The following is an 18,314-nucleotide window of genomic DNA, read 5'->3' on the forward strand; positions in this document are numbered from 1 at the left end:
CCCCCGAGTACACAGTATTTGTTAATATCTTGTGACTGCTTGTGGCTTTAAGTATCTTAACTCAGCACACACATTGCAAAAGTACAGGAAAAACTAATTTGCTTCAAAGGAATCAGCTTACTGGAACTGGTGCCAACAGCAGCAATTCAAAGGTTTTCCTGACAAATACAGGCAAAAATTCAGTACAGGAGTTTGTTAAGCTATGCATCCTGGAAAGGTGAGCAGCATTATGTCTAGATTTCCAGTGAGTGTCATTGTGATACTTGCAGAATCATCGCTTGGTGCAGTGGTTGAGGAGGTCAATGTCATTAGTGACATCATGTGCAAGACCTTTCCATATCATTTCGTCCCCCTTTATGTCTGAAAGGGACTGGAGCGCCTAATGAAGAGCCTCTGCATGGGAAATTGGTCATAATTAATGTCTTGAATTTTTACTTCTAAACCACTGTAGATGCTGATGGGTTACTTGCGTTTTTAAATAAACTATCTAGCTGTAGTCTTGCATATTTAAAAATCAGGCTAGTGATATGGAATAGAATGCTGTTGATTACCTTTACTGAGTTAGGAGACATCTTTTTTCACTTTTATTTTGCTTCCCTAGGCCTGACAAAACTGAAGAGTGTAATAGGACGTGGCATTTCAATGTTACTGAGATTAAGGTATTTATTTAAAACAAAACCAATTGTATCAAGCAGAGCTGAGTGCAATTACTTTTGCACATCTTATATGCAAAATCTGTAGCTTATAATGTATCACTTAATGTTTGCCAAGAGGTATGTTTTTTTAAGGACTCCACAAATTCATTAGGTGCTTCAGTGCTTATGATCATTAGCAGCTGTTCCTGGTTGATTTTGTAGACATATGGTTTGACTCTATTCAGCCACATCCTTCTCAAAAAAAATCTGGAGAACATAGGCAGTGGCAAAAAGTACCTGTGAAAAAGAGGTTACAGTCAGTCCATGTTCTCTCTTCCATTTTCTACTGCAAAGCCAGAACACAGAAAATAAGAGTTCAGAGTACATTTTTCTGTGTGTTTTCTCCCAGGGCATTAGTCCTTTTTTATTCTTTTTTTTAATTAAAAATTTCCATGTTTCATTGAAATGTGTTATAAACAGGGATAGGAGTCTTGAGCCGACAACTGTGAAAAGCTGCATGATTGAACAACTTCTGCAGGGGCAGCTGAAGGAAAATCTTACTTTGAGGCAGTGTGTTGGTATTAGCACATTCAGATATTTAGATAGTTGCACCTACCTGTTACCTCCAACAAGCATTTTCAGAATATTTGGGAAAATGACTTTTTCTGCGAGTAAATGTTTCAGTTGGGGATGTTGAAAGATGAGGCTTCAGTTTTAGAAAATGATCAATGTATGTCAATTGTGTAAGAAATAGCTTTTCAACACTGTAGGTGCATTTATTAATTGTGGTATTTTTAGGATCTTATGGTAGACATGAGACACTACTGGCCTGATGTGCTTCATTCGTCTCTGAATCGCACCCAGTTCTGGTGAGTACAAAGAAACCTGAAAAGTATTTTGGATATTATTTTATTAAAAAAATCTGTCTGAGCTAGTAATTCTTCACGTGAGATGTTGTGCCTGAGAAACAGTGTCCAGGAGGCCACTGAAAGCAGTGTGTCTTGTCAGTCTCATTTCCAAAATAAATCTGTTTTCTTGTTAGGGTACCTGCAAAATGCAGCTGTTGAAGAGGGGGCTATGGCAGAGTTTTTTGAGAAGTGAAACAATGAAAGAGAGAGAGAAAAAATGTGTTTCCTCCCTTTGCCCCCAGGGAGGGGAAGCAGCTGGTGTTGACACACTAAATCTGAATAGCAGTAGCACTCCTGGGATGTCACAGCTAGGTGCAAGAGTATCTTCCAGGCCTCTGCCTAGCTAGCTTCACTGTGTTGCTGGCTTTGAGAGACCTTTCCTTTTGGGCTTTCTCACTGTGGAGGAAATGGAAAAATAGGATGCATTGGATCGTCCTAGCCACTTGTCTACAGAATTCTCTCTTTTTACTTACTTTCCTAGCAGCCTAAAATCAGATCTGGGAATTTATTTAGAGATAGACCTGCTTGGCTTATGGGAAGGGAGAAAGAGATTTTGAACTGTCCTGACAACAATACTGTTTTCCTTCTTCTCTATGTTTCTCTTTGCTTCTGAATAATCACACACTTGGACCAAAGGCGGTATGGATGGTAATTTTAATTTGTGCAGGCTTTGGTTTGAGTGCATTATTTTAAACTAAAATCAGTGGCCATTCAAGTTAATTTGCCGAGTCATGAGCTGCATCAGCCAAGGTATGGATATGCAGTTTGTTCTTCCACATCTACAGTGAAACCGGTAACATCAGATAAGAAGCAGAGTACATAGTTAGAGGCAGTAGCATTTAAAGTCATCTCAATTATAAATGCCCATAAGTTTTCATTTAGGTTGGATGACTGTTTCCTCCCTGTGTTACTAGGGAAAAGCTTTGAAGGGAATATGCATCTCTTTTAGTCTTGTCCTTGCTCTACAGAAGACACTTGTCCTCAGAGTATTAAACTGGTTGTGTCTTATGGCAACCTAAACCTGTAACTGTCAAAAGTGGTGGTGACGCTTTTTCCTCCCTCCACTCTGTTCTTGCACTGTGCCGGGGAGAGCATGACTGCTTCTTTTTGTGGTAGCACAAGTTTATGCCACCTTAAACTGTTCCTGCGATTAGAATAGGAAAAATGTGTCTTAAGTCTAGCACCTCCCATGCCCTGACCACCTACCTGTCCATAAAAACGGGTGCATATTGGTTCTTGTTTGTATTACTAACAAAGATATTTTGGTAGGCAGCAGGTATGAACAGATATAATCAAAACCTTTTTCCTTCACCTCAAGGCTAGCAAATAACACTTCCTTCAATACCTGGAAATATAACTAGAAATACCATAAGAGCAATACAAAAGTCAGGTTATAACACCCTAATATTTTGATTGACAGAGACATTTACTCCCTTTCAGTAAGGTGACAAGTGCACTGTAATTGGCAGCTCTAATTGCAGATTTTGTAAATGCAATCTTTTAAGCCAACTGAAAGCCAGTAAGATCCCGTTATGTGTCTCCCTTCAGTTAAAATACTGTATTTGTTTCAAAATTAAAAACCCCCAAACTTCTATAGTGTAAAAATCCCGATACAGCAGAAGTAAGAATCTGAAGGTAAAACTTTTTATAATTTTCATTACTGTAGACTAAAGGCATCTTAACTGGGTAAAGAGCACAAGCAGTGACAAGCAAAACAGATATTTAATATCTTGGCATATCACACCAGGGCTTTTCCAAGACTCCTGTAACTGTGTAGTATGTTTCTTCCTGGCTTTACCTATAACTGTAGCACTGGATTAAAAGGGGAGGTAAGGAATCTTCCTAGTGATTTTAGGATGGCTGTGGCTGCTTCTGTAAAGGTAATTGCACGTATCTGTTCACCTTGTTAACTTGAGAGTTGTGACAATTGCCACCCAAGAGTTTGAATTGGACAGGGTAGAATGCCTTAATACAGGACAAAGAGTTACGTGTGCTTTGTATCTCAAAACTTACAAACTGAAACCATCCCTTTTACAGTAGTTAATAATTTTTTGGACCAAATAAAAATTTCTAGACCAAGAGAATTCCCTTCAGCATCAATTTATATATATGATGCAGAAAAAGGAATCAGTGTTTAGCCTATAAGATAGCTGTGTGTCCCTAATCTACATTTCGTGGGCAGCACTTACAGCTGTGCTTTACAGACCTTCTTTGTTTCTACCCTAATAATGAGCTAGTCTTCGAGCTGGATGGTTTCTACAATCCTTGGACCCACCTAATATGCTCTTGACTGTGTCACATCTGCATGACTTTGTGTTTGGCAAACCTGTCCTTGTTGCACAGAACAGGAAGCAAAATCTCTTTGAGATTCAGCTTCCTTTCCACACTGCTGATTGTACCAGTATTGCATTTCTGCAGCCCCCTAAGACTTCATTTGTAGGACTCAGCTTTGAGGTGTGCAAGTGCAGCACTTATTCGTAGTAACACCATAGACAAAATGGTGGAGAAGGACAAGTTATGTAGTGGAACCCAATAGAGTGCTGTAAGCCCCACTCCTGTGTGCCTGCCAAACTATTTGTGTCCTACAAGGAGGAAAAAATATTCAGCTCGCATATGTGCTCTGTGCTACTGCCTAGCTCAATGGGTATGAGAGGTACAGAAGGATGGGTGGCCTTCGTGAATACAGGCAGCTATGTTTTGTATTCACATGCCACCCAGCTGTAAGCTGAGGCTCAAGTAGAATTGCCTTGTCTTATTGTGGTCTAGGTGAAGGATGATGTGTCTCAGTGAATAACATTGAGACATGAATTCTTTTGATTTCCAAACAAATTATTTTATGCTATTTCCTGGAACCTGCAGCTCCTTTAGTTCCAAACTGCTTTAGTTTGCATTTAAGTGGAAGAGGTGAAGGTGAAATTTCATATGCCTGTGCTTAACAGTCAGAATTAGCTTTATCTGCATCATTATTTTTTTTTCACGTGGCTGTGCTGCAAAATAAAGTGACACTGTCAAAGGTGTCATCTTAAAGCTTCAGTAAGTATTTGTAGTGACTCTAAAGCAGCTCTGCATTATTGAAGCTCAGAGGACTGATTAAAAAACTTGGGCCTGGTGTATTCTTGGCTTGCTGCAGCTGATGATGCATGGGCACTGTGTCTGTGTGTAGCTCTCTGCATTTTCACTTGGGATCCCCACAGCCTCATTGCTTGTGCCCTGTGATCAGTGCAAACTGGACCAAACCACTCCAGTAGCAGTTCCATGTTAGCAGTTAATAGGCTTCTTGAGCACCATCAGATCTTTGGCCCTCTATTTCTGCCTCCTTTCTGGAAACAGCAGGACACTTCAATACAAGTACTGCTGAAAGCCTTCAAAAGACAGGTACAACACTTTAGCACTCATTTTACACACATACATGTGTATATTCTCTGAAGAAAAATTGTCATCCTACATGCAAAGCCTTGCCTTTGGCTTACTGCTGTCCCAGTAGCCCTTTTGATTTGACTGTTGTCTGCTTTTGGTCCAACCTAACTGCTCAATATCTCTTGCTACATTTACCTCTAAAAGAGCTTCCGTTTTCTTTAAAACTGTGGTCTCTTTTCTCATCGGTAATTTCAAATCCCTTGTCAGGAAATCTGCTCTTTGGCCCATGTAAAGTGGACTCCCAGGCAGTAAACAACTCACTTGACATGCAGTTGAGATGAGTGTTACAGCCAAGATGAAAACTCTCTCTACAAGGCTAAATTTGAGAACCTATAGTGAAAATCTTCTAGTAATGCAAATTCTCACCTGCCTCAAATTTCTTGATAACACAGTTGCTTTATTCATTGTCTATTCAGAAGTAGTGTATGAATTTCTCTAGATACAAACATAACTTCTTTTTAAAGGTGTTGTTTTTTCTTAAGAAAAATCTGAAGTTCTTAATATGAATGGACAGTTCAAAGGCAGGCTTTCAAGTGAATAAGTTGTCCTGGCAGGAATTTGTGATTAGGTAACTTCTTGTGTACGTCTGTGGAATTTATACCTATTTAATACAAGTGCCTTGTGAAAATTTGAAAAGAAAGAAGGAAAAAAAAAATATTATGACCTCCCACCAAATCCACAGGTGGTCTTATTAAAGATTATACTGTTTAGTCTTTCAATAGACGTTAAAATTGCTAGAAATGTATTTTGAGCTTTGCCCCATTTTTTGTCCTATTTGTTCCATGCAAAATAAGGGTTAGTCTCTTCAGTTCTGAAAAATTGTTAGTGTTTGAAAGTACACTTAACATAAAAGACTCCACTAAAACTTATACAAAGTTCAGAAATACTTGTTTATAGGGAAACAGAATACGGATTCTGAATGTCCTAGGTCCTTACTAATATCCAATCCATTAAACCATCCTCTCCTTTATCTTCTACAGCTCTTACATTAATTTGAAAAATCTCTCTCTTGCAGCTGTCAATGTTAAGGCCAATTCATTTATATATTTTTAACATGACTTACTGTTTGAAAGAATTTTTCCTTAGTCTGATGTTACAAAACATAAACAACTTGAGCTTCTTTCTTACTCCCCTGATAGGTCCAAAATGTCTTGGTAAATGATTCTGCTAAAAAAAAAAAGGATGTTGCTGTAATTGAAATGGTTGGAGTGATGTTTCTTGGTTTTGTTTTTCACATATGCAGTATTTTTTGAGTGCAGTGTCCTACTTTGCTCATGTAGCCTTTCAGATACTTGATTTAAGTATATTGGCTAGGTTGTGCAGCACATATATCTGCAAATAATGTTTTCTAAAACTTAAATTTTGCTTTTCTCCTATAGGAAGCATGAGTGGGAGAAACATGGCACTTGTGCAGCCATGCTTCAGATCCTTAATTCTCAGAAGAAATACTTTGGTAAAGCCTTAGAACTCTACAAGCATGTTGATCTTAACAGGTACGTCAATGAATTCGGTGTTCTGCCTCTTACTTCAAATAGTTTCTAAAAGTTTCAAGTTTAGTCTAAAGAAAAAGTCTTAAAATTTGATGGCAGAGGGGAAATGAGTATTAGCATAAATTATTTTCAGTTCAGAGGAAGGGTTGTCTACTCCGAGCAGCATGTCTTTGGTCACTTCAGAGTCTGGTAAGCCAGCAGCGTTCTTCGCAGCATCATTTTAGACAATGTGAGCCAGTAAGTTTTGAGAAGCTGTATCAGCTGTACCTTGCTACCAAAAGCTGTAGAACCTGTAAACATCTAAATCAAGTGACAAAACCCGCCAAACTTCTGAGTTGTACTGAGGCCCAAATACTTGTTTTTGGAAAAGGCAGTGCTCTGCTCAGAGGAAAGGATAAGCTGCAGGCAAAATCATGCACAACATCCTGGGAAAAGGCTGAGAAGTAACAGCAAGATAGGAATGTCCTTTCAGAAAACCCTGATGTGATGCTCTTGCTTTGTCCTAGGGGCTGATTCCTTCTCATGGTTTGAAAGGCATTCCAGATACAAAATCTTGATGGGAATGTTGTGGCTTATCCAAGCACTGCATGTGCACATTCTGGCTGCAGGTGAATGCCAGAAGGCCAAAATCCGTTCCTGATCAGTGCTTGGTATGGGTAGGAGGATGTTTGACTCAGATTTATTGACTGTGAGTTGTCTCTCTGCTATAAGACAACAGTACCTGAGAGAGGAAATAAGTTCTTTTGTATCTAGAAACATATCTTAAAAAAAAAAAAAAAAAAATCTAAAAATCCTGTTCATGTTCTGTCAGTGTCATGTCCAAGCAATCTTTTAACAAAGTCTTTGCATGTGCACAAAGGAAATGTCTTTTTCCCACCCTGCCTCCTATTTTTGTAGGTGTCTTGTAAAACTTAATTAGATTTTTCTAGACACAGTGCCAAAGAGCATGTCATATGTAGTGTTAAAATTAATAATGTCTGATAAGTCAATTGCCTAAGTATCTGCAATGGTGTGACTAAAACATTTTACAGATGGCACAGTGACCCATTATGTGACTCTATCAGCATGTGTAACACTGAAGAAGAATAGAGACTGAAACATGTTGAAATTAATTGCTCAGAGCATATTCTCTGTTGTAAAAATGAACATAATTAAATTAATCTTTACTGAAAAGAATAAAGTCTGCTAATGTTCTCATTGTACTTCATTTATACTTGAATGAGAAAAAGTAGTGTTAGTGATTGCTAAAGATTGTTTCCAAAAAGGAAATTAATAAGAAGACATCATGCAGGCTTCTGTAAGAATAACATAACATCAACTATTTTATTGACTTCCTTATATCCCATGTCAAATGACTGCGACAAACAGCTAGACCTTTAGTCAACTGGGTTAAATTTCCTCTGTGCAGAACCTGATCTTGAAAGAGTTGAGCACTATCAGCACTCATTGATTAAATCCTGTGAGATGCTGAAGGTTCCCAAGCCTTGTGGCAGAAGCTGGGATGTAGAGACTCAGCACCAATTGGGTCCTGAGTGGTGTTGTCAACTTGGAAGCACGGACTTCCCTCAGGATTGAATCTAAAGGAAGGTGTATATAGGCTAGATGTTCTTGAGAGTTACCTTGTTTCTCTTATGTGAACAACCTTTCCTCTTCAAAAAAATCAGGAAATGTTTCTGCCCTGATGTTGATGTTCATCCAAATCTGCGCACCATGTCCCTCTCCCAGTGTGCTGTACATCTCCCACCCCAGCAAGCCCACCCTGTGTTAGAACATGAGGGTACCTAGAGCAGCCTCACAAGTCTGGCTCTGTCCCCTGTGGCTGGAACACAGGGGTATGGCTCAAGGCAGGGGAAAGAGGTAATTAAACCCCAGGCCCTGCTTGGCTCTCAACGGGGCACTCTGAAGGTCCAGGAAATAACAGCAATATTGCCCTTTCCCCTAGCAGTTTCTGAAGGCTCAACTATACCAGCTCCTGAGATTAAGGTGGAAGAGAGGGTTCTTCCTGACCCTGCCACGTTGGATGGGAAGTGGCCTTTCAGAAAAGGGGAACCTTTTGTAGGCCTGGCAGAGGATGGAAGACAAGTTTCCCTCGCTCCCCATTGCTGTAATGCTTGCCAAGTTCTCACTAAGATTATATGTTTGCCTAATCATTATGAAGTTATGTTTGCATACAGGAACCATGGAAAAATGTTTTGTCTTTGTTTCAGTTGTCTCCTGAAAGCTGGAATAAAGCCAAGCAGTTCATATTACCAGGTAAGAGGCAGTCTTTCATAAAACAAAATCATGTGCGTGTACTTTTTTCAGCAGGAGTCAAGTACTTTCTAGAAAATAAGTGACCTTTTTTAATTGTACAGATTTTTTAATGTTGTGCTTTATCCAAGAGTTTTTGTGAACTTAACAAATGTGGGAGCTGTTGGAAGATGTGCTAGTGACTTATTAATTTATATGAGCTTTTCAATTTTTCAGATGACTGCCATAAAGGAAGCTCTTACAAGATTTTATGGTGTAACACCAAAGATCCAATGTCTTCCTCCAGAAGAGGTAAAAACCCCAAACAAAAATATGTTGTTCGAACCCCTCAAAACCGAAAACCAAACAAAACCCAACCAACTGAAAAAAATAACGACCTTTTTTTTTTATTTTTGTAAAAAAGCGCTTTTTATCAAAACCTAAAAGCAAAAATAGAGTGAAAAGTCTTCAGTATGGCGAAACTTAGGTCTGGGTGTTCCTTGTGTATACAGCTCTTTGCAGATTAGATATTGCTCGATTCTCGGAGCCGAGTTCATAAAAACATTGCTTACATACTGGCAGCTAATGTTACTGTACCACAGCCTTTTCTTAATGCAGAAATATTGTTGGTGGAGGAAGTGTCCATTCTTTACATAGTAACTTTGCTGTTAGTATACTTACCCAGAAGGTGGGACCACTGGGTTTTAAAGGTCTATTTGTCTTAGAAGATTTGAACCTGCATGTCTTGCATGAATTCTGTAGCCACCACACTAGAGGTATTGCTGTAGCTGAGTACTTTCCATTCCTCCTGCTAAAGCTTAATTGCCATGTAGCAAATTACTAGAACCAACAGGAGTGAGCTGAATGGAGACAGTGACTGTTGGCTTTCACACGGGTACTACCTATCAACAGCAGTCATCCCTTCACTGGGCATGGCTCATGTGTTCTGCATGAAGAAGTTACTCAATGGACAGAATCCTTCAGAAATAAAGCAGAGGCTTGTCTCTCAGGTTGTTCTCAAAAGCCCATATCTAAAGACATACAAAAAAGCTTCACTGTGGTTCAGGAGGACTATAGTCTTTCCTTTTGAGCCTACAGTGTCTTAAAATTTCCATTTCTTTCTATTTTTCCTTGCCAATGATTGTACTGTGAATCATGATGCAGTAGAGAATGTGGTACACAGAGACAGTGTGCTGTAGTGTAAAATGCAGTTCACCATATCTGAACCAAAAATGCCTTTGAAAGAACAAAATAGTATTCGAACAATTACACGGGTAGGCTGCATAACTGTTTCTTTCCTTTTTCAGCTAGGTTACTCTGCTTTTATTAAAAAAGAAAGCAAAAAAACCAAACCCACAAGATAGCTTTCCCTTTTGTAAGTGATTCCTTATTATCTCAGTTTCACAAAAGTGGTTTACTACAAAACACTTGGCAGAGTTAGTGCCCATACACAGAGGACAATTTTGTGAAAAGTTGCCAAGATACAGTTGCTGTTGGAGTTGATTAGCTTGTGTGTTGTCAGCTCATTTGCTTTAGTAGTGCTCTGAGGTTTTTATACTCAGATGTTTCTTCACATGAAGAAGAATTTTATATTACAATATTTTTAAAATGTATTTTTAAGTTACTTTAGGCAACAAAGGAATGTGAATTGAATGTGGGTTGCATACTCACCCACCTCTTAATGCTGAAGAAATACAGAGCTAACACAAACTCCAGCTTCTAGCTCTGTTCACTGGAGTTCTGCCATTGCTTTTAGAACAATTGGGATACTGCTCAAATTATATGAAAGTAATTTACAGCTTGAGTCTCCTGTGCTTAACAGCTGAAGCTAATGGGTAACAGAAAGGAAAAAATACACCCCAGTTATTTAAAGATAGCCCTTTTCAGAGTTCCAGCCCTGTCGATGCCTGAAGTGCATTATGGAGGTACTTTGATGTTTAAAATATATTATACACTTGCTGTGTTTTTAAGTTTCTTTAAAAAAAAAAAAAACACCCAACAACAAAAAACCCAAACCAAAAAAACACCACAACCAAAAAAATCCCCCAAACCAAAGCAACAACAGAAAAACCCCACCACAGTTACTTTTGCCTTGTACATACATTTTTGTCCTGTTTAGTGGTTTCAAAACCATTTTTTTTTCCACATGCACTTTGTCACACCTGAGCATTTTGGGAGATTTTCATACAATCTTCCCCACATGACAGGCTTCCATGCATGCCTGCCTTATTCGTGGCCAATATTTTTCTTGCTAGTCTGTCCTGTAGTCCAAAAATGACATTTCTGCTACTTTTGACAGCTTGCTTCTGTATTCTTTTCAGTAAAAGCTGTTATGACACCAAGTTTCTTTTCTTCTTTTTGGAGAATTTTCTTTGGCTCATTTCTCATCCTGCTACAAAAGAGTTGGTGAAGGGTGGCTTTCAGGTCACACATACCCTTCAATATTCGCAGAGTTGAGGCAGAGCTCATCATTAAGGTGAACAGCTTCTGTGTACTGTGCAGATTTGGTAAATGCCAAGATAATCTGTGTCACAGCATTTCATAATGAGACTTACTAGTTAGGCAGATTCCCCACATTGTTACTGAAATATGTTGTTGGAATGCATTTCCTTGTCTGCTTTTTCCTTAAAGTATGTACTATAAACTGTTCAGAGTTCAGTGGATGCCTCTGGTACCTGTCTGCTTCACATTTGTCAGGTGGCAAATACACAAATAAGGCACTGCTGTATGCTTTAGGTAAGGCAATATATCTGAAGAATTGATGTATTTTCTTCTCCCCCTCAAGTTGATCTCATCCCTCATGTTTCTAGGGTGAAAAAGCACAAACAATTGGTCAGATTGAATTCTGCTTCACCAAAGAACTGCAGCTGAGAAACTGCACAGCGCTGAAGGATGAATCCGACCCAACACAAGCTGACTTGAAGCTTGGAACTGAGTTGTCTGTGTGCAGTGATATTTTCCCAACCTATTATCCTTCACAGGTCCAAGATCACATATGAAGCCATAAGAATTTGAAAAACTTTTTAACCGGCTATGAAAACCAAACCCTTAAACATTACACCTTGGAAAGCAGTCTTGACTTGGCAATATTACAAAGCCCTGTCCATATCACAGGCACGCTGTGAAGATTTCTGCTTGAAGACACACTTCTGCCATTAAAGGAGAATGGTCCACATTGTAATATCAGTTACACAGGCTGAAGTATTGAATTGTGTCTGTGATATTGGTGGGATTAGAATCTGATTTACAGCTTTGCCTGGACTCTTTGGCTTGCTTATGGTTTGAATCAGTGTTCAAAAGAGAACTGTGACTTCTTAGTTTCACTTGCAGTTAAGTCTGCCACTTCAGCCACTTTTGGGTTTTGCCAGTGAGTCAGGAAAATTAAGTCATTCTTTGTTTCGAAAGGATGCTTGTCTCTCTGAGATGAGATGGCAGTTTCTTGAGAAGAAAATGGTGTAAACTAGAAGAACTTAAGATACCTGTCTGGAGGTCCTTTCCCAGACATAATACACAGTGCCTTGTGTAAATTTGTTCTCCAGAAGTGCTGAACAGAGGCCACATCCTCTTGAGGCATTAAACCTTTCCTCACTCAGAGATCATGGCGGACCAAAGACGGCAACTTTTGCATAACTTCTTAGTGAATGAAATAACATTCATCAGGTTTTGGCACTTCTGCCTGAAGGACCCCAGGAAGACTGTATTTGTAGCCTTGCCTATTCTTTGATTGGTTTTTGCTACAGTAGCTCCATACTGTCTTGAAGAACAACCAATCTTAGCACTTACTTGCTAGTATAGGAATATGTTAGGCCCTAGAAATATGTTGTTATTAATTTCTCATTGTATTTGAACATTTAGCATTACCACACAAGTGTGAGTGCCTGCACTTTCATTTTAAAATTAGATTGTCGCATAATCACTTTGTTCCAAAAACCAGGTTTTTATAGATGAAACAGTAAATACTACAGGATTTTCAGTGAAAAGTACAAATGTTAACAATAACGCATCTCTATACCATAATAATTAATAACATGCCACAAGGTTGGATGTTGCCAAAGGGGACCAGATTTGGATGACATCCTCTACACATGCTGTGTTGAAGTAAGTGTCTCAAATTGTCTTTCAAAGAAAGACAATTATGGCTCAAGGAACCATCTGTTAGAAGAATATTACTGAGAAAACATGAAAGCAGTATTAAGAACAAATTTGTTATGTCCTTTGGGGTTTAGAAACCCTTCACATTTATCTCATTTTTGACTGTCTGTGTTTCTCTACCACCTCTCGTTTAAGGCTCTGCTGCCTTGCCATTCCAGAATGCTGTCAGTTTTTTAGTCTTTTAGAAACTCAGATATTTATTTTAACAGCTAAGAAATTAGTATGATCTGCGCTTTTGTATCTGTGTTTCGGCAGAGTGAGGGCTTCTCTTTCAAAATCTGTCTTCTTTCCCAATAGGGGGAATATACTAGAGTATATATTAGTATACTAATGGTAGTCAGATGTAGTGTTTTATAGTAGCCATGGCACATTCAGTTCATGTTGAACATGACCAGAAGAATCACAATTCTTCATTCCCTCATTTCTACCATCTTCTTCTAAGCAAGAAAAATATAAGGAGACTGAACTAAAATGCTTGAAAAGACTAGAATGTACTACTTTTTTTTTGTGGAATCTTTTTGAGATCACTAGTTGTTTTTTTTTTTTCTTCTAATTACAAAAATTATCTTAGCATAAAGAAAACAAAGACTTGTTGGGAAAAATGCATTTGTCTTCAAAGGAGCAGCCCAAGGCTCATGTACTTTCTACAACTCTCTCTCCAACTCTTTCAGGTAGTACTTAGATGGTGCATAGGTTTTGGGTGGACTACAGAGTGCAAACAACTTAGAATGAGCATTAATTTACAATTCACATAAGTTTTTTTTGTTCTTGGGGTTTTCTATTTCTTTTTAAAGAAGCAAGACTCACCTTTTCCTCAAAATTGTGCTATTTTTTAATGGTTTGGATTTTTTTGTCCTTTGGTGAAGTCCCTTGTTCTCCTTTTCCTTTCAGAGTTCTCAGAGTGCAGTGCCATATTGTTGCTTGTTAAGCTTACCAGCAGTGAGGGAAGTGGAAACAGAGGTTGGTAACTACCATCAGGGCATCTCACAAACATCTTGCTCAGTGCTTTTCAGTCACCAGCTCAGTTATGAACACAGTCCTTAATTAGAACAAAAGACTTCTCAAAATCTTACTATGAATATTGCCACTTTGGATGAGCAGGTGCAGTATAAAAAAATCCCATTAAATCCACAGCAACGTGCTGTACTGCCAAATGAGTGATGGTTGGGTTTGCCTGTTTTTCTGTGGTTGTTTTAATTCCTTCGTCCTTTTCCCAGTTTGAAGAAAAGCTCAAACTTGGAAGCAGTGGTAGCATTGGTTCTTGCACAGACATATGCTTAATGGAAGCTCAAATCAATAGCCTGATTATTTTTTTTAACTGCAGTATCAATTGTACTTTATTTTATAATGCCAAATAATGATTAGGGAGACAAAATACACAGTATGAGTTCTCTGCAGTTCAAGTGTAATGCATTAATTTAAGCAAAGCCAACAACTGTAATTATGTACTTTACAAGGAAGCAACAGAGACACTAAGCCTTCACAGTGTGAGGCTCAAAGGTAAAGCTGTCTCTTGCCAAATAGAGTCAGCGGATACAGGCAAGAGTCAGAAATGACCAACCTCTGCAGTGGAGTAGATAGTATGGCTTCCATGCGTTTGTCAGCCTCATTTTCACATGCAAGAAATGTGAGGGAGCTGTTAAGTGTGAAAACTTTGAGGAGAAACTAGCATAATCTGAAATGAAAAAGAGAGGGGAAGGGAGGGAGACGGTGAAGCCAGCAGCATGATAAACAACAACCTGCAACTGAGTAAAAAATGACTGATGAATGTTAAGTCACAGTTGGCTAAAATAACCCCACAGACTGAAGTCCTGCTTAAAGGGACGTACCTGAGGTACTGCGTTTTCCTTAACAAAACCACACCCATGTTCTTTTTATTTTGCCAACATTATTACACATTAAATACCTTAATTTGCAATGATTAGTTTAGTAGTAGTAGCAATAAAACAATATATGTGACTATTCTTGCTTGGTTTTTGAGAGACCCGCCTGCCTAACTTCTAGGAAGATGCAAATGTCTTTTAAAAGCTACAGACTGATCCTTATGCAGAGAAGTGTCAACACGCTATAAAGTTTTAAGTGGTACACCTAAGGGATGTTTTAAGGACTATGTCTGGGTGTGGGCAACCAGGAGAACAGATGCATGAACGGTAGCACTGGTTGAAACCAAAGATAATGTCCAGCCCTTTATGTTCTCTCTAGCAATGGCTCATAACCAGTTACCAGCCTTGGCAATTGCTTTCCATCAGAATATGTATAATTTCAAGAGTTGGTTTAACACAATTTAAATACAAGAGGTAAACAGAGGTATATTGGGAACCTTAAAAATCACTTCAGTTCTGAAGAGTGTCACTCACTTCTTTAAGCAAAATACAGTCTATCAGCCCTGAACATTTAACACATCCTGGGGAAGATGGGCACTATATTCTTTTCTGCATCATTAAATAAATGAGCTAAATCCCAGCAGGGGGGTTGTTTGTGCGGTGTCGGTGCTTTAAAACACTAGTCAATTCCACACAGGGACTTAGCTTGTTTATACCCTTTGTCCGTGTGTGCTCTCATGCAAAATGCATAAGCATCCTTTGGTGTGTAGGCTAGAGCATGGCCTGGCTGTCCCTTTTCCAAGGACAGCCCCTCTTCCTAGACCATGGGCAGGTTCTTTTCGCTATCTTGTTCTATTGCTCTATTCCTGGCCTGCGCTGAGGCTTCCTCTGCTGCACAGGAGCCCAGCTTTGGCCAAGCTTACAGTGAGCGGGAAATACAAGATAGGAAAAAGCAGTGTGTACTCAGTTTCTTTAGGTAGCTGCCCAGGCGCAGGTATAGTGTGCTTAAGGCTGCGTCTGTCTCTTCATACCAGCAGCTGATCTGCCACTGCCAACAGCAACGGGAAATGGGAGAAGCAGAGAGGACTTCCCCCCATCACTCCTGTTCTTCATGGAGTAACAACCAGTTGCCATTGCCTAGCTGATAGGCAAAGCTACTTCTGCAGGCTGAAATGGAGGTGGCACAGGCCTCTGCCCTGTCCCCAGTCTGCACCCTCAGGAGCTGGCAAGCGCTGGGCTGTGCTGCTGGCCCCAGCCACTGCCCATTGGAAGGAAAAAAAGCAGTGGCAGGACTGCAGTGCCCACGCAGCACGGGCAAGTCTGCGCTGCAAGTCAAGTCCCACAACTGTGGACAGCCTGGGTGTCTACAGCAGCAACACAGCAGGTGCTGGCTTTTACAGTGGAGAAGGGGGATTTTCATGGGAATGGGTTCCTGAATTTGGCACCTCAATTCTAGTGTGGTTGCGCTCTGTTTGGATCTGGCTCTGAGCACCATTAAGCCAAGGCCATGGAAGGTTAATGGCGCTGCTGACAGTGTTACTGCCGCATGATGGTGGTACTGATGGTGCAAAGGGGAAATGTCAGGACTTTGCAAGTCTCTCTCCCAGGAATGGAGCAGTCAGTGATGAGGAATGTTTATTCTAAATTCAGACTGTCTTGCTGCTCAAGCAGCTTCCTTCACAAGGCTGACTGCACGCCTTCCCTTCCTGTGTGTAAGCATTCCCTGCTCCACAGAGTTGCTGTAGATCACCCAGAGTAGATATAAATAATTCATTTTAGAAGGGATTTCAACTTCTTGTGCTTTGGAGAATAAGACCTTCAGTATACAGGCTAAGTGAGACCTGATGTGGGAGACGGGCAGATTGTTTTACGTTTGTGTGCTGTGGTCTTCATTATTCCTTACCCTGAAGTACACTGGAGCATCACAGATTGGGCGAGGACTAGATAGACCTCAAGAGCAGCCAAGCCCAACCATGCCCACAGGTTGGTCGTATGAATCCTACCAACATATTCAGCATGAAAGTCACAGCACTGACGTTCAGACACGGTGCTCAGTTTGAAGGATTGACATTTCAGTAATCTTTTATAAAAAAAGAAAAAATGACCATATTTGATAAGAAAATTCTTCAGCAGGTGATAGAAAATTCTTAAGCAAGCTGAAGAATGCCATGGCGCTGTCTGTAAGAAATACTGCCCTGAGCACAGCCTCGCTTACCAGAAAACAGGCTGTTCAGTTATGGTTTTTCTATAACTTGCACAATTGTTTGTGTTAGAGACCCATGCTCTGCATGTAAATCAGAGAAGATGAGCCAAAACAAAATTAGCAAGAACTAAAAGCACAGCAGTTACCCTGTAATAATTACAGTCTCTGTAAACAAGTGTGACGCATCCCAGCAGGTACCCGCCATTAGATCGCTTACTTCTGCTTCGTATGGTTGAATAAAACTTGCTGCTGTCAGCTTTGGAGGGAGGCTTCTCTTTCCAAAGTGCTCAGCTGAGGGTGGAGGCGCTGTGCATGCTTCCAGCAGAGGCTGGAAGAGCCATCACGACGCCCAAATGCTGTCATTTTAGCCCATCGGCCTTCCACAGATCCACCTCCCCCTCCACAGTTCCATGGGTTAAGTTACGACCGTGAAGGCTACGCGTGCCCAGGTGACTGGCGCTATCTGTTCCCAGTGCCAGCCGTTGCGGGTTTTTGTTCAAAAGAATATTGTGCAGGGACCGTCCCTCCTCATAAACCCTGTTTTGCAGGTATTTGCCAAATGCCTGGGGTGTGCATTCGCCAAGGATTTATTAGCCCGGAGGCTGGCTGACTGATGCGTGAAGCAGGAGCCACTTTCTTGTCTCCGGGGCCCTCAGATGTTTGGGGCTCACAATGCCGGTATCCTACAGAGGTGGTAGTTTTATATGTAGCAGCTGGCCCTGCCTTATTTACACTCCAGCCCCTGGATATCTGAGGAGATTTCAGTCTCACAGTTTCCCTGGGATTCAGTGAGCAGCTTGTCATTTCTGAAGCCTACTGCAGGATGATCCCTGTAACAAAATAGCTCTGGGGCACAAAGCGCCCTCTCATTTCCAGTGCCTCATGTTGTTTTCTCTTCGATTCCCTTCATTATCCTCAGTGACTTGAGGGATGAACGGACCATGCTCTTTGATCTCGCAGAGTAACCAAACCATTTCTGAAGGCACAGATGCTGTAGCAGAGAAAAATCTCTTAAATCTCACGGGCAAAATGCACTCAAAATAAATACCTATTTTCCCCCCCCATTATTGTTTTGAGAGATTCTGACTGCAGGGATCACTGGGGGTCTGGAGGAAGGTAGGCTTATCGATGGATAGCTTTTATTCCTCTATTTGTTATCCCTTTGGCACCTCTTTTTTGGCATGTCTGCCTGATTAACAGGCTTGCTATCACACTCACCTGACCAAGAACAATGTCTCAAAAATTAATTAAAAAAGATGGCAAAAATTGATCTTCATTAAACCAGTTAACAGTCTGGGGCCTCCGTAATTACTTAAACAGAAATATGGCATGGATAGCCTGGTCTGTCTGGGCAGATGGGAGAACAGGGAAATGGGAGCATGTTTTCTTACTTAGCTCTGCCACTATCCCCCTGCGAGCGAAATTCAACTTGAAATCCGATGACAATTTTAAGTCCC

General features: G+C 40.3%; 1 protein-coding gene across 1 annotated transcript in view; it reads left to right on the forward strand.

Annotated features, from left to right (window-relative positions):
• Nucleotides 1-12,610, forward strand: part of RNASET2 (ribonuclease T2) — a 19,321-nt gene extending 6,711 nt beyond the window's left edge. Inside the window, exons 3-8 of the mRNA XM_035896569.1 lie at nucleotides 602-659; nucleotides 1,434-1,504; nucleotides 6,340-6,453; nucleotides 8,658-8,703; nucleotides 8,917-8,991; nucleotides 11,490-12,610. Coding sequence (XP_035752462.1) covers nucleotides 602-659; nucleotides 1,434-1,504; nucleotides 6,340-6,453; nucleotides 8,658-8,703; nucleotides 8,917-8,991; nucleotides 11,490-11,678 — 553 coding nt within the window. The 3' untranslated portion in view covers nucleotides 11,679-12,610. The remainder of the gene's footprint in view (nucleotides 1-601; nucleotides 660-1,433; nucleotides 1,505-6,339; nucleotides 6,454-8,657; nucleotides 8,704-8,916; nucleotides 8,992-11,489) is intronic.
• The last annotated feature ends 5,704 nt before the right edge of the window (nucleotides 12,611-18,314 follow it).

The sequence above is a fragment of the Egretta garzetta genome, unplaced genomic scaffold, assembly GCF_000687185.1.
Source record: "Egretta garzetta isolate BGI_Z169 unplaced genomic scaffold, ASM68718v1 scaffold676, whole genome shotgun sequence".
Lineage (NCBI taxonomy): Eukaryota > Metazoa > Chordata > Aves > Pelecaniformes > Ardeidae > Egretta > Egretta garzetta.